The sequence below is a fragment of the Diadema setosum genome, chromosome 18, assembly GCF_964275005.1.
Source record: "Diadema setosum chromosome 18, eeDiaSeto1, whole genome shotgun sequence".
Taxonomy (NCBI): domain Eukaryota; kingdom Metazoa; phylum Echinodermata; class Echinoidea; order Diadematoida; family Diadematidae; genus Diadema; species Diadema setosum.
This window is the reverse complement of record NC_092702.1, coordinates 27283777-27299528: the sequence shown is the minus strand read 5'-3', so window position 1 is coordinate 27299528 and position 15752 is coordinate 27283777. Positions and strand designations below refer to the sequence as shown.

The 15752-nt window shown below is 37.1% G+C and overlaps 1 protein-coding gene across 1 annotated transcript; it reads right to left on the bottom strand.

Annotated features, from left to right (window-relative positions):
* Nucleotides 1–1617: 1617 nt before the first annotated feature.
* LOC140242060 (myosin regulatory light chain 12B-like) lies at nucleotides 1618–13230 on the bottom strand. Its single transcript, XM_072321818.1, has 6 exons — nucleotides 13155–13230; nucleotides 7997–8101; nucleotides 7310–7385; nucleotides 6142–6243; nucleotides 5017–5095; nucleotides 1618–4398 (listed from the first exon to the last, which is right to left on the bottom strand). Exons 1-6 carry the CDS (start codon nucleotides 13155–13157, stop codon nucleotides 4230–4232), a joined length of 534 nt encoding a protein of 177 aa, XP_072177919.1. The 5' UTR covers nucleotides 13158–13230; the 3' UTR covers nucleotides 1618–4229.
* Between the last annotated feature and the right edge of the window lie 2522 nt (nucleotides 13231–15752).

The window sequence follows — 15752 nt, the reverse complement described above, 5'->3', positions numbered from 1 at the left end:
GCACTATTTGAGTTTTGAAGACTTGCTAACGTTTTTAAACAATAAATGAAATCATTAAGATATCAGTTTTCTACGACACCTCGAATCACTCATTTCTGCCTCTTGAAGAAGAGAATAATATACGTCTACCGGATAACGTGTGTGGGTTGTGGTACAAAACATTTCGTCTGGTTTGATGTGGTTTTTCTCTTTGAAAGTGACTAATCTTTCATTTTCTATTTCAGCATTTTGTTTGACATCAAATAGAACTTCATCCCATGCAGTAATAATTTTAGCACATCTTTAATCGAATCGATGCATAATATCGATATTTTGTATAAGGTGGTGACGCTTATGACTGTATCAAAATCTCGCGTAAGATAATACAATGTGCAGTATGCGAAAGAGCTTTATTGTACACTCTTTTCGTTTGTGTTCTTGTTGTTTTGCCTGTAAGTGGATTTACATTAACATTTTGAAATTGCCCATTTTAATTAAATATCAAATCACCCAAGCTCGTTTATGCTTTTTTTTCGCATCTCGCATGCGCTTGTCACATAGTATGAGACTAACACACAAACAAAGTATACACAGACAGACAGGCAGACATACACACACACAGACATACACTCACAGATGCACACACATACAAACACAGAGACATGCACAAACCCACGAACATGTACACGTTAGGTTACAGTTCGTTACTCCGAATGTTCGTTAATCCGGAATTAAAACAAGAGAGAGAGAGAAAAAAAAGAGAGAGATGTCTTACTCCAAAGTTTTGTCAAAATAATAAGTAATTCCGGAGGTTCTTTGGTAAGCGCCTTCTTGTCATAATTATCGTATTAACGAACCGTATACTTATTTCATTTTCGGAATTAAAAAAAAAAAAACGAACCTTCGGAATAACGCCACAAATATTCGGATGAACGAACCCTTCTTCATTTTCGGATTAACGAACTGCTAGGTACACTGACTTTGCTTATTTCGGAATAACGAACGTTCGGAGTAACGAACCTTACTTCATACTTACGAACATTACCCACACTTTCACGTCCAAGCGAACACACGGCGACAAACACGCACATTGCAAGATTGCCCACTCTGTTGCATGCACACATAATACGTTCAATGGGCAATCACGCAAACTTCATGAAGATGTAGTCACCAAATAATGATGCTCACAGTGAGCATGACCAAGTATATTTTCCATGGCATAATTCACTTTCTAAATTCATTACAGAAATCGCTGTGTAGTGTTCTGTTCCGCCCATTGTTGTATTATCTTGACATATTGTGTGTGACCCATTGTTCGGCATGTACGTAGGTTATTATGTCTCCAAATAGGATACCACCTTTGAGTAACTTGGCGTGAAGTTGGATTTACGATGTCCTTTTGAACATCTACCCACATTCGGTCATTGCAAGGAGTTATAATTCCCTAATTATTGGTTCTGTAACGGTAATTTAGAATTCCATAATCATAAGACTTCGGGGAATTCATTCCATGAAACTTCAGCAAGCTTTGTTCTATGTGTATCAAAATAAGGTTCTTTGTCTTTTTTCTTTTTGATGCACTTATTGACATAGAATTGTTGGGAAAACACAACAGACCATTAGGCAACTCGTCTGCACTTCAAAACTTGGTTACACTTTTATTATTTTTTTTTTTGATCCTTTATTCAAAAGGTAGTTTCCTTTTTGGTTGAGCAACAATGAATGCATAAGAGTCACAATGAAAACGATGAAGGCAATAAACGATGAATAACAGAAAAAAAAATAATAAAATGGTGTGACTTTCGACACACAAACACACGTGCACACCAAGAAATAAAATTCGAAAAACAAACAAATCTATCAGCTACCAACGCTTTTTTCACTTTACATTGCATTTCCGGCCTGTGTGCTATGCTTAGTGTTTGGGAGTCCGGTATACGATAGATACCTTCTCTGCCGATTGCACAAAGTCTATAAAAGAATTAGCAACAGTAGGAGGGATTTCAGTGCGAAATCTAGAGACGAGAGAAAAAATGAATGAATAAATGATACAGACATAGATCAAACCGACAGATTTTTTTTTTCTTCTCATAAGACAATGATAACGTCTCGATCCGTGCAAGGCATGTCGACGAGAGTTCGAAGTTGTTGTTCGTTTTTGTTTTTGTTTTGTCTGCGTTTCTGTCCTTTTTATGTGTGAAGAATGGTTACGCGTATTGACAAAGCACACATCATTTTTTTTTAAAGAATGTTCTTCGTTTTGAATTATAGGAGATTAAGAGGAATGCCGAAATGAAATGATCTACGTTTTACTACCTGCTGATTGCTACGAGGTAACGATAATGTGAGTCAAAACCGTCATCACGGCAGCAAATGACAAAGAAAAAAATTGCCAAATTTGTCACGATTTAGATATGTTTTTGATAGATAAGCAATATACGGTAAAGGATGATAAAAGAATGATGCGAACCTCTTTAAATTACAAATTACGTACAAAAGCATTACTTTGAGCTGGGATATCTGCGTCGTCGGCGAAATTGCCTAATCTCCAAACATCTACCAACACCATCAAATTTTCATATTTCATGTGATATATTGTATATATGCAACGGAAATTAAAGACAATTACACAACAAAAAACATACGAGATACATTGGCATGAAAACTTCATCCAACGTATTTATTATTCAAATGTTGTGTGCTTGAAGGAAAGGCACTTGCTTGCTGTGAGGTATTCTAGATCAGTGTTTGCCGTCTGCTAGACAGTATTGACCACAGGAGTCGTTGAGCGAATGTGTCTTTGAGAATAATGTTGGATCTGACGTTTTAACTTCATTTTTATTTGAATGAAATGTACAATAATTTTGTTAACATTTATACATAAACCATAATGACATTTACAAAATATACGTCCCACTAAAGAAAACTGCCATAAATAATCATAGAATAGAAAAAAATTCCACCTCACACACCAACTATCCAACGCACCCACTAGACATAGTACAATATAACATCACCATCTTTCACGTTCACGTAAAGAACCCGATTGGCCTGTTGTTTTCGCAGGAAAGAGTAGTTGTAATTAACATATTTAAATATTTAAATCTGAATAGATATAAAATCATAATGGCGTGCTCCATTTAGAAAGAAATGAATAACTAAAATGATAGATAATGTTACTATTGACCTGTTTTTGTTCATGCTAAGTATCCTACCAGTAAACAATGATGGAAGCATTCTCATCGTTCATTCAAACTCAAATAGGCATTCGCACTGGCGATGTAGCTAGAAAGAAAATGTTCTTTTTTGATAGTTGGCAAAGAAACAAAGTATAAAATCATGTGTTGCTTAAACTGCACGCAAGCTTTCATTCTAATCAATGACTTTCAAAGAGGATTCATGCTTTTGAACCAAGTATAAGCTGGAAAAACCAAACCACCAGTGTTATAATCTGGTGTGGTGTAACAATCGTCCATTTTGTACCTGCAACACTTTGTACCAGCAGCGCTCGTTTCTCGATATCTTTAATCCAATGACTGATATCACCAACTACTCTTGACGTGACAAGCTATAAGGTACACGTCAGACCGATTTCCAGTCATTCACAGTTGCTTCCACATTTAAATAGCGTGGAACAGTGGACTTGGCCTCTTGACCACGTGCTGTCGTGGTTAATTCAGCAAGTGAAATGGTTGATGAAGCTAGATGAACGTGCATCGAAAACGCAGCGAAATTTTTTGCAAAGAACAGAACCCCCTTCACATAAAATCCACCTCTCCCAACTCACTCAATCCTCACGCAGCATAACCATCGTTGATCCAACCGAATACTACAGAAGGCATGTATACAATGGAAAACGATCAGCTTCTGATTGACTTTGTAAATGCGGTTTGAATTTCTTTTCATAGCAAGCTGATATGATGCCATTTTTGTGTCACTATGATTATTAATAAGATTCCATAAAGTTGTATGACTTTCTTACTCATACACGAAATGGAATAACTATTTCTGTTTTCCCATACGGTCTCTTCTCCTATCTCTCTCGATCATCAGAAATTGAAGACAAAGAGGAGATAACTAGTCAGTCCTGAACCTCCACAAAAGTGTCCCGGATGCATTGGAAAACTCCAAGAGCATTGGGCACCAGCGTTCGACAGGTGGGTTGACGGGTTGCTTGGTAGGTTGGATCAAACGTCGGCTGCTGCGTGGGGAGAGAGTGGTAGTTCCCCGATCGGCGACGAGCGACGCATTTAGCTGCCTCCCTTGACCAGATCCTCGTCCTTGGTACCGTGCTTGATGATTCGGACGAAGGCGCCGTAGTTGAGGTTGCCCTCGTCGTCGATGGGGGCGCCTTTGTAGGCCAGCTCGACCTCTTCCAGCGTGAAGTGGTCTCCCATCGACATCAGGATGTCTTTCAGACTGGAGCAGACACAAACACACGAAGAAACAATATGTGTGCGGTTAGGAGGTTTGTGGAAGTTATAGGAGCTATCATGGAGAGAAACAGATAATGTGGACACAGGAATTAGAGTATGTATTTGCCTGATTGTCTCTGTGCTTGTTTTTATACATGTACGTGTTTGTAGTATAGGCGTTAATGGCCGATTGCACTTGAGTTATGAATGCTGTACCGATGTTAGACTTTTCCATTCAATATACCAGTAGCAAAAACGTACTGTAATCAAATACACTTCAATATTTTGCAACAAGTACGGCCATTACGTACATTTTAATGACGTTTAATGACTTTCAGGGAAGATATCTTAAGGGATATTCTATGACGTTGAAGAACATAATTACGTTGTAGTCCTTTGCAGTATGACTGACTTAACTGTGACGTAATAAGGCAAGTAGAACCTAGTACATGTATGTCCAGAAACAAACGCCTGTCATGAACTCTATTTACATGTACATCGAATGTCGCCCAGTGAGCGAAAACACAAAACAGTATGAAAAGTACTGGAAACATTCTAGGGTTATACAAGCTGTGCGTATATCTATGATAATAGTAAATAAATAAATAAACATTGTACTTACTAGTCTTCGTGTAGGACTCCTGTCTGTTCTTCGTCGAACAACTTGAACGCATTTAATATAGTTTCTTCCGGATCCGTACCTGCACAAGATTGATAATAACAAAAGATGATAACTTTTCTGCATGTACACATTTACTGTATTACATAATCGTGAGCCCGAAAGTCATCCCTTTGCCCCGAATCAAAGTTTTGTGATTTATCATATTTTGGTGTAGGTGGTATATAAATGAGCATTAACCAGCAAAACTCGGCAATTTCACATATTTTGAGATCCCCTATCATGCGGTAGTAACACTTGTTGACTTCCAGACGTACACCGTTCCATCACGCCTTACATGAATTATCTGGACTGCACAATCCTTTATATGGCAAACCTTCCCGGTTATTGAGGGAATTAAGTAAAATTGAAAATCCCTCATGCAGGAAATAGTTAAAATGTTCGTTTAACCCTTCATTTAACCCTTCTTGTGTTTTAACTACGGATTGATTCATAAAATTCTCTAGTATTGTACACATCGTCCAAAAACCCTAACACAGAAAGGGTCAACCAAAGTCGACCTATAGCTCGAATTAAACGCTCCCAAATAAGCCAGTTCGGGGTTCCACTTTGAGCATGAGCAGAAAAAGGTCATCTGTACCCGCAGAGCATGTTGGTTTTTTATTCACTGAGATAAGCATCTGTGATCTAATGATTATTCAAGTGATCATTATGAGTGGTGCTTGCCAGCACATCCACCTGTCAGCAAAAGTGGTATTTGACAATATCAATAGAAAAAGATTGTTGATGCATTCAATGCAAAATAATGAAATGGATGCTTTCCAAAGTGCTAATTGATGGATCATTCTGGTCACCTGGTCTACGCAAGTTCATTCTTTGTTTGAACATGACTGATGAATTCCATAAATTGTTGCGTGGGGTAAGCTAAAATACCTTCTCTCGCTTGAAAACTCGTGGAGTGCCTAATCAACTGAGAAAGAAGAAAGGTCATTTGTACCGATGTGCCCATGAGCTAACCCCGAACTGGCTTATTAATGGTTCAGATCTGTTGTTTGATCAGGTACACATGAATTCAAGGAAATAAGGAATACATGTACATAAAGTACCCTGACGGTTTCCGCGACTCACCGTTTAACCTTTCACCAAATAATGTGAGGAACATGGTGAAGTTGATTGGACCTGGAGCATCAGCCATCATCTCATCCAGCTCTTTGTCGCCGGGGTTCTTACCTATAGCAACGAAGAAGGCAAGTATTGTAGTAGTCATCATCATAAGTGCAAATCGACACAACGTTCAAATGGGTTCATCAAACTGACTTGAATAAAATAAAGATATTCACAAATTTTCTTCTGTTTTTGACGTGAAAGTAATGAAATAAGGTAAAAATAAAATAATCGTACATCCTTCGCATCAAAAGTAACATCGTAGTCAAGAAATAACCAAGAAACAATAATATTTAGGTGTAAGGGTTGTACAAGACTACATAATCGAATAATCGACTAAAAGCATGGTTTCTCATTTATTTATTTATTTTTTTTTGCATGCAAACAAGAGGACAGGTTTGGAGAATATGACATCACCGCCTCTTCTAATCTGTCTGTGTAGTTGTTACTAATGTCATTATTCAGGGAAAACGAGTACAGTTTGAAAATCTCATGATTTTCTTATCTCATATAGAATTATGATGAAACTTCTTCTGTTCTTGTGTGATTTTATTCTGTTTAATAAGCTGTATAATATTGCGGAACTGCACCTTAAGAAAACTGCACGTATTATAAGTAATAATGATTTTGCAAACCTAGTCATCAGATGAGCGCATGTGGGTATAGGAGTGGTTAATATTATTATTATTTTTTTTTTAATCGTTATCGTCACTCAGTATTGTTCCTATCATCGTCATCACAATCTACATCATCATCATTGCATGACATGAAGAATGGAAACGTGATTAGTGGAGTAGTATACAGACACATCGTTACACATATACTGACTGGTAAATTGGAATAAAATATGATATGTAACTCTAGAGTGGTATCAACCATGGGGCTGTAGCGTGTCCTTATTTGACTTTTTGTGCGTAAAATTTGAAAGTGGTGTCATCTCAAATCTGAACGAACGTTATTTTGCGAACATGAAGTTTGTGGCAACAGCAAACTTTACATGCATTCATTTCTGTTTGTTTATAATTCCCTGGGGTTTCTTATTTTATGTTTTTTTTTTTTATTTGTGTTGCATTAAGAAAGAAGAGGTGTTAAGTAGGGAAGGGGGTAGGGCCAGATTGACTTTAGAACTTACCCATGGAAGCCAACATGTCGTGCAGATCTTCCTTATCGATGAAACCGTCACGGTTCTGATCGATCAGCGTGAAAGCCTGCCGAGTGTGAGAGGTTGAGAATGGATTCAGAATGTATAAGGACAACGGCGCGATGCTAATGAGATAAATTCGTGATGTATTGAGGTGCATTGCACTTTATCAGAGTCGAATATATTCCACCTCGCTTTGTACTCGTGTACTAAAAACATTAATGTTTGACTGATGTTACATCTTTCACAAAAAGTACACTGAACACAAAATATCGATTATAAGTCAAACCGCTTAAAAGTTTGAAGTGTGATCTTACTAAAACCACGCATATGAATAGCTATTGGACTGTTGTTTGGTATCGGACATTTTTAGGGGGGATGAATGGGGTTCGGGGTGTTTTCATCTTCTCTGATGGCAATATTGACCAGGAAAGAATTGTGACTTTTTTATAACCACAAACAGTCTATTAGGCCTACTGTTTTTGAAATTCCATAGCTATTGCTATTATCGTCGTGAAAAATAAATCTACGGTACAGCGTCAAAACTAATTTCATTTCCCTTCGAGACTTAGCACATAATATATCAACATTTGTTCCGTTACAAGATAACGGCTGATAAATTTGTCCACTTATTGCGCCAAGCAAGCTAACAGCTGTAAATAAACTATTGATTATTACCTCTTTGAATTCCTGGATCTGAGATTGGTCAAACATGGCGAACACGTTTGAGGTGGCACGCTGGGCGCGCTTCTTGGTCTTGGATCCTCCCTTCTTTTTGCTTGCCTGTGGGGGAACAGAAACATAGAAAAATTAGCCATCGTATAGAGTGTTTACAAATGAACAATTGATAACTATTGCCAGAATCAAAAGCCAAAGAACCAAGTGGCAACTACTAGTAGCCAATCAGTAACATTTGGGAAAGCGCGTGTGATTTTCTGAGTGATCCATTTTATGTCGCATAAATTGAGCCTTAAGCAGATTTTGATGGTCAACTTGTGTCATTGTTTTCTCAGAATGATTTGTGTGTGGAAAATGAATATTGACTATGTTTGCCTACAGATGTGGCCTTTTTGTAGTTGTGACCATAGTTATGGTAGTATAGGATATCATAAGTTGCCACAGTTACCCTCTCTCTTTCTCTCTATATCACATGTGGTAGTCATCAGGGAAAGTGCGCACAAGATACTATAACATGCATATTACATGTATGATATGAAGCATGTCACCATGCATGGACGTATTGAAGGTCGACGGATGCTGTGGTATTTGTCAGGCGAAATGTTCTTGAACGAAGATTTAATCAATGAAAATGGTTTCACAACAGACTCGGCGAAAAGTTGCCGACTATCACTTCACAAACTCATCATGGTTTGGCTCTGCATACAAAATTCCTATCTCTGCCACTGAAAGATAATTATTTTATCCCCAAATTAATCTAGAGCACACAATCCAGGTAACCTGTTTAAGGGAACGTTCTGTCAGTTTCGTGATACTGCTAACATGCGTCAATATCATTTTGACCAAGATTTTGGAATATGGAACGTGAATTAAAGAAAAAAAAAAAGATATCGCACGCCGAGCTTCATTAAGAAAAGCTTGTAATTCCTTGCCGTACATTCCGTAATAGAAAATACAATATTTACATTGCGCATTAAAATATTATACACCTGTATAAGTCTACATAAATAACCCTGTATGCCTGTATTACATCATGATTTGTATCACGAAATCAAAATTTATATTTTTTCATCATAAATGTGTTTATTTAAATTTCAAAATGTTATATGATTTTGTTCTTCAAAAAGTTGCAAAAATCACAAAATGAAATGAAATAAAATGTTTTCTGTGCTTTAGTATTTTAATTAATTTCAACATCATTGTAACGCTCACTAAGCACAGTTACACTCAGGTGGAAAAAAAATAAAACTAAAACTAAATCACATCAGTCTGCATTATACGTTAAAATTCTCTTAAACCGTTGTTCGAAAATCTGGACTGTATTGTGCTTGAAAATTGCGTTTCTTAATCAAATACATGCACTATGGCAGGAGAACTAGACAAATTGCTGTGTAAGTATTAGTTCTGATTTAGATCACACTTGATTTGGAGTCTTTCATTTTGAAGTTAGTAATGCTTACAAATACAATGTTTCCATCATGCTTCTACGTGGTTCTTTTCTTTCTTTCTTTTTTTTATTCTTTATTTCGAGTAACCCCCTTTGTTTACGCAAAGAGGCTGATCACACGCACACGCACGGCATGCATGCTGGTCAATATTTGAGAAAAGTCTTGGCAATGTTGTCAGGAACACGAGAAAAACAGGAAAAGAGACAATCCATGACGTGTCGAAGATTTGTTGAGGTACTTCAAAAAAGGGGAGGGATGAAAAACCATTATCAAAAGATTAATCAAACAAGACTAACAAGCTTGCGTGCTCTATAATTGCGTTACGATAACCTTTCAAGACTAATTCAGGTAATTGGTAGATGGACACGCATATAGAGAATGAGTGTGTAATGCGGTATTAACTAACAAAGAAGAAGAAGAAGACAAAGACAAAAGCAAGAAGACCAAAATAATGGACTCGCCCAAGGATGAGTGTGGTGTAAGATTCAGTGACAAGCGCGCGGAGAAGTCCCTTTAAGTTGTACACTCTAACCTGTGGCCTATACAGACCAAATGACATACTGTAGCGTTAAATGAACGCTCACGTGAATTGTTATGTACCAGTCAAACGGTACAGTAACTCCAGAAACCATGTTAACAAAGCAATAAAATTTGTCATTATCAAGATAGGAAATACAGCTCTATATGGGAGCAGCCCAACATCAGTCAACATAGCTACTTCAGGGAACAACAAGGGAGGGGGGGGTGTTTTGATAATGAGGGAAATTAAAGCAACATCGTAATGAAACCTGGGGGTGTTTCATAAAGCTGTTCGTAAAGTTACGAACAACTTACGAGCGGCTGGTGATCAGTTGCATGTGATGTGCTATGCTTATCAGAATTTCAATAATTCAGCGCCAGAACTGATCACCAGTCGCTCGTAAGTCGTTAGTAACTTAATACGAACAGTTTTATGAAAAAGGGCGCTGGTGTGGTACATAGGAAGGGAACCATATATATATATATATATATATATATATATATATATATAATCAAGGAAGAAGAAGAAGTCAAGACTATGTCAAATAAACAGATTAGCCCTTTATTCAAAGTAATGAAGTCTTGGATCAAGTTGCTTTAATTGCAACTGTTTGAAAAACAATCGATTAGTCCTTGTCTTATGTAAACAGAAAAAAAATCAGGAAGATGTGAGATCAAAATGTGTTTTATTCTTTTTAATCATTCTTTCCTATCATTTTGTGATCAATATTGGGTAGAATACAACATCTGCTGTTCTGATTACGTTTTCAACAGTATGTTATTGAAATGAACACATAACTTCATTTGAGTAGATATAAATTCATCAAGAAATGTCCTTCATTACAGCAGTCTGCGACCAGACTAACAATGACAGAATGATCTTCCACAAAATTCATTAGTGAAGAAGTGAAAATAGAAATTAATGTGTTACAAATGACTTGATCATGAAATGTGTTTTCAACCTGCATCTCAAATAGTCTGTGTTCAGTTCTTCAAGGGCATTAAAAAAAACAACAACTGATGTGAGCATCACAACTCTGTCAGATTGAAAACAATCGTCTCGAAAAAAAAAAAATCTACGAATTCCTTATTGTAAGTAAGTTGTATATCATATCGAAAGAGGTTAAACATCAGTTCTGTAATGCTATACGATTCAAGCACAACATGTTGTATAATCTAAAATCTTTGCCAGTCTTCAAATTTCTCAATATTAGATTATAAATATATATGGACACACAAAAAAAAAAAACAACTTCCGAATGATCAAACACAAAATATTGAGTGGTGTGAGTTCTGGTTAAGTATCCAAAGAAAAATACGCAGAAATACACCCTCGCACGCACAGTGACACAGCAATAGTTAATAGACAGAGAATGGGAGAAAAACGAGAGAAAGAGAGAGGAATATATCGTAATTGTAATTGCTTCGTTTAGGCGAATTTGATTATTAATCACATTACGTGGTTAATGTGGGATGAAATTAAATAGAGTGAATGAAAACAGAACGGCAGTTTCAAACGTTGCAGAAGACTTGAATAAGAATATCTGATGGCACCAGTTCATTTTTATCGTCATCACGAATAATGTCATATGATAGGGTTGAAAACATTGAATGTGGCCTGCTACCATTAGGGTATGCTTATTATTTCTTTTTCCATCTAACGCAAAGTATTGCAACAGGATACCCTTGAAAATTCTAGAGACTGGATTTATGTTTAGTTGGGGAAAAAAAAAAACTTCTATTAGTACGATAAAAAAAGGAGAATATCATAATTGAGAAAGCGCGGTATAAATTTGCGGTCGCACGAAGGTGAATAATATATCTCTAGTTTCGTTCTGGCGCTGACTTTAAATACATTGTATTTCAAAACCTGGGGTTTCGGCCACAAAAATAGGGCTTGGAATGCATTTTCGAGCAGCATTTGGCATTAATGGGCACCAAATGCAATGTAGATGTATATTCCATATCGTGACTAATTGGCAAGCGGCAGATGAAAGTGACACGGGGGAGTCTAGGCCTGTGACAAGTCTGGTACAGCGCGACTCGCATACCTCACATTCCAACACTCGATGTGCCTGAATATGGAAGTATGGAATGTGGCTATTGTGAGCGCACAGCGCACATGGGTTAGTCTCCGGTCAAGAACATATCTATAATTTCCTACTGATCCGTAGTGTCTTTCAGCAAAAGGTATGTATTCATGGAATATCATTGCCAGATTTTGAGAGTAAAGTTTGAGACGTTGTGTAGAAATTTAAAATTTGACGATTGCCATTATCAAAAGTTCTATACTTTATCACAAATTCACACATTCTTACAGATTTTCTTTTCAGTACACTTTAATGCATCATTCTGGTTTATTGTTTTCTGTATGACAATCAGCAATGTTATTCAGGCTAGAATAGGACATGATAATCACAATTGATATTCATATTTGATATTGATATGATATACACGATATAAGTGACATTACTAGTTAAAAAGAAAAACCCGAACCGAATATTTAGATATATCTGTAACAGAGATAAAATCCTGTTTGTGCCAGGAGCGCTAGATATAGGGGCCTGGTGCTCTACTGGATTTGGAATAAGGCCTTTAATCACCACATAGGTTCCTACCAACACCCTTGGCACAAAGCAGAATGGCCATCGCGTGAAAAGCAGATGACGTCAGAATGGTTTGAATTTGACGTAGAATTACGCGCATTATCAAAGCTGTATGCCTACTCAGTATCATGGAAATATTTTGTTTTGCATTGTATGACGAATAATTGTTAACATACTCAAGTTCAGTGGTGTATCAAAGAATGTAGATGCTGCTAAAATATTGATGGTTGTCTCTCCCATCATTATTAGTCATTAGATTACTTCGAGTGATAATCACCTAATAAACCGTCATGAATCAATGTTTTCGTTTGTGGTAGCTCTGCCGTCTTGAGAAATATAATTCATACATTTGAGGAATTCGCATTTGAGAAACTATCAGAGAACATGCTTGGCTAAAATAATTTTGGTGAATTTTGTCAGCTGTCTCCAAAAAAAAAAAAAAAGTCAGACAAAAAACGTTCGTGTATAACCATTCATCATAAATCCATCCAGTTTCTCTTTGGAAATAACAGAGAGGGGCACACGGAACTTAAAAACATGCAAGAACAAAGAATGGTTTTAAATAACTCAGTGGAGCAAACTTACCATTTTGGTTTCTTGGGCTGTTTTATTCCGAGCAGGAGAACGAACTAGCTGAGCGCCTTACCAATCGGAGATCCGTGACGGAGTGAAAGGTGCGCACGGGGCAAGGAGCGTCACAAAAACTTTGGTCCTCTGGACTCGTCCATTCTAGGTGGAGGTAACACCCACACACACTCAGGGATGTGTCATTGATGAATAAATTAATTATAAATCTGCCAAATATCGTGGTAATATTTAGAGATAATGAACACGGTAGCAATCGTGTGTGATATATAATTGAGATACGTAAGGGATTATCTTAAATTGCAATAATACATCTTCCTTCACATGAAATGTGACGAGTTATCCCAAATCGACATGGTAGGCCTAGATGAGCATGTCACCGGCCCAAACCATATAAGGCGAATCCGGCGAGATGGTACTGACTACTGCATACTGTATCAGGCGCCGAGAAGTTTGCGGTGGTAAGATGTGGAGGAGGTGCTATGCGCTGATAGCGGACAGTCTGTTTAATATAACGACGAGGTTGATGAGAACGATGTCGGCGTATTGCAAACATAATGAAGAATGGGATGGCCGCGGTCATCTATTGTGATCGCTGAATGTCATTTCGTCAATCGAAGATAGGTACATCCTGACTGAATGAGTGACCCTCCAAATTTGGAATCCGGTATTCAATACTATTTTCGCCGTGTATATAGGACTATATCATTTCCTCCGTGTGACAGACGTACATTCATTGCAATGTCGGTGGAAATAATGACAATGAAGTTTTGATGATATCTATGACGACAGAGCTGATGGTATATCTTTGAAAGTTATGAAATTTTAAGATTTCACACTAGTGATTTTATTTTACACCATGAAATTTCCCCACATGATACAGGAGCACGACTAGAAACAGGAGAATGAGACCGAAGACCGAAGGATGAAGCTGATCTATTAGTGCCACAGGATATTATACTAAATTATTGTGCTGTTTTAATCTACAAATAGAAAGTATAATGTGCGTCATGTAAGAGTCCAGACTATTCTCGTTCTTCTGTTAAAGGACCTTGAAATCGTTCGCGAATGGATTTTGTTTGGTCGTCTTTCTTATTTTTCTTGATACACCAAGCACAAGACAGTGCAGTGAATTACCGATGGAAAACTAATCTTCCATTTCTTTATAATTTTTCAATGCTCTGTTTCAATTTCATTTTTACTTTCCATCTGACAAACAGTGAAACAGAATTATACTATTACCATGTCATCACCAATCACAAATCATACTATCATTATACTGTCGCCATGTATCGGTGTTATAAGGGTTCCTGGAATGTTTTAATCCATTTGGAGGAAGGAGACCGACAGACCAGAGAGAGAGAGAGAAGGGTAGAGAAAGTGTGTGTGTGTGTGTGTGTGTGGGGGGGGGTACCGAGCGACCCATGTACTATTGCCCATTTATCATCATCATTTAGAATGATTGTACTGTTGCAACAATACGATATATCTGCAATATCCTATTGATTTCCAAACTGTTTAAGTGATGATTACATTCACAATAATCATTTTCATCAGCGAAATCATCCTTTCATTTTGATCACCAACAATATGCAAGTATATATATAGTATACATGTACATCGCATATGAAATTATTGTGGTTGCTTTGTATAGATAATCGTCTCTATGCATTTACTATAATTATGTGCAAAGTGCGATTCCTAACAGGCCGTCCCAATTTAAAAAAAAAAAACAAGGCAAGACAAAACAAAACAAAATAATTATTTTCAGTCCTATAATATCTCGAAGAAAGGAGATTCCACAAATACTCTGCATGACGTCAACAATCCATCCATGTCTATGTCACATCCTTCAGACCAGACCAGGTTACAAGGATACCACGAGGCGCTTCCTTTCAATGGGACATGCTGTTTGTCTCATTATGGAGTTAAAACTCCATGATCTCGTCAAGTATAGAGCCTACCAACACTGCAGGGGGGGGGGGCGGCAAAGCAAAACAAAATTAAAAAGAAACTCTATTGCTATATAATTTTCATACTCGTGGTAACTGGTACGGGTATGATACGTTTCCGGAGTCCAATATGCTTCGCTGTTTTGGGTATACATCTAGATGAGTCAAAATGTACACACATTTCCCTCAGAAACCTATGGACAGGAAATAAACTTGGCACACAAAGGGTTAAATGGATAGTATAGTATTGGTGGAGATGTGGATTAGGCTTTTAACTTTTTGCGAGAAACCAAGAAACCGGTTATGAAAATAATACAGAGCATACCTTATATGGGGAATTCAAAATTTATTAGATGAAAATCGGCTTTGGAATGGCCGAGACATAAAAAAAAAGTAAAACAAAGCGATCCTATAATGAAAAGTGCGTCCCATCTTTTATTTGGATAGCTCTGTTTTGGATATCTCAGCCATTTCAAAACCAATAGTCATCAAATAAACGTTGAATCCCTCTTGAAATTACATGCTCTTTCATATTTCATCAAAGGTTTTTCATTATCTCATCAAGAAATGTTAGAAACCTAAAGTTAGGTTTCAACCAATACTATACGATCCCTTTAAGCAAGAGCATTGATGATAATTTTTTTTC

Excerpts from the sequence above, each read along its gene's own strand:
- LOC140242060 (XM_072321818.1), bottom strand. Across the intron at positions 6,244-7,309 it reads CGACATGTTGGCTTCCATGG|GTAAGAACCCCGGCGACAAA; the intron begins GTAAGTTCTAAA and ends TCGTTGCTATAG. Across the intron at positions 5,096-6,141 it reads ATTTGGTGAAAGGTTAAACG|GTACGGATCCGGAAGAAACT; the intron begins GTGAGTCGCGGA and ends AATCTTGTGCAG.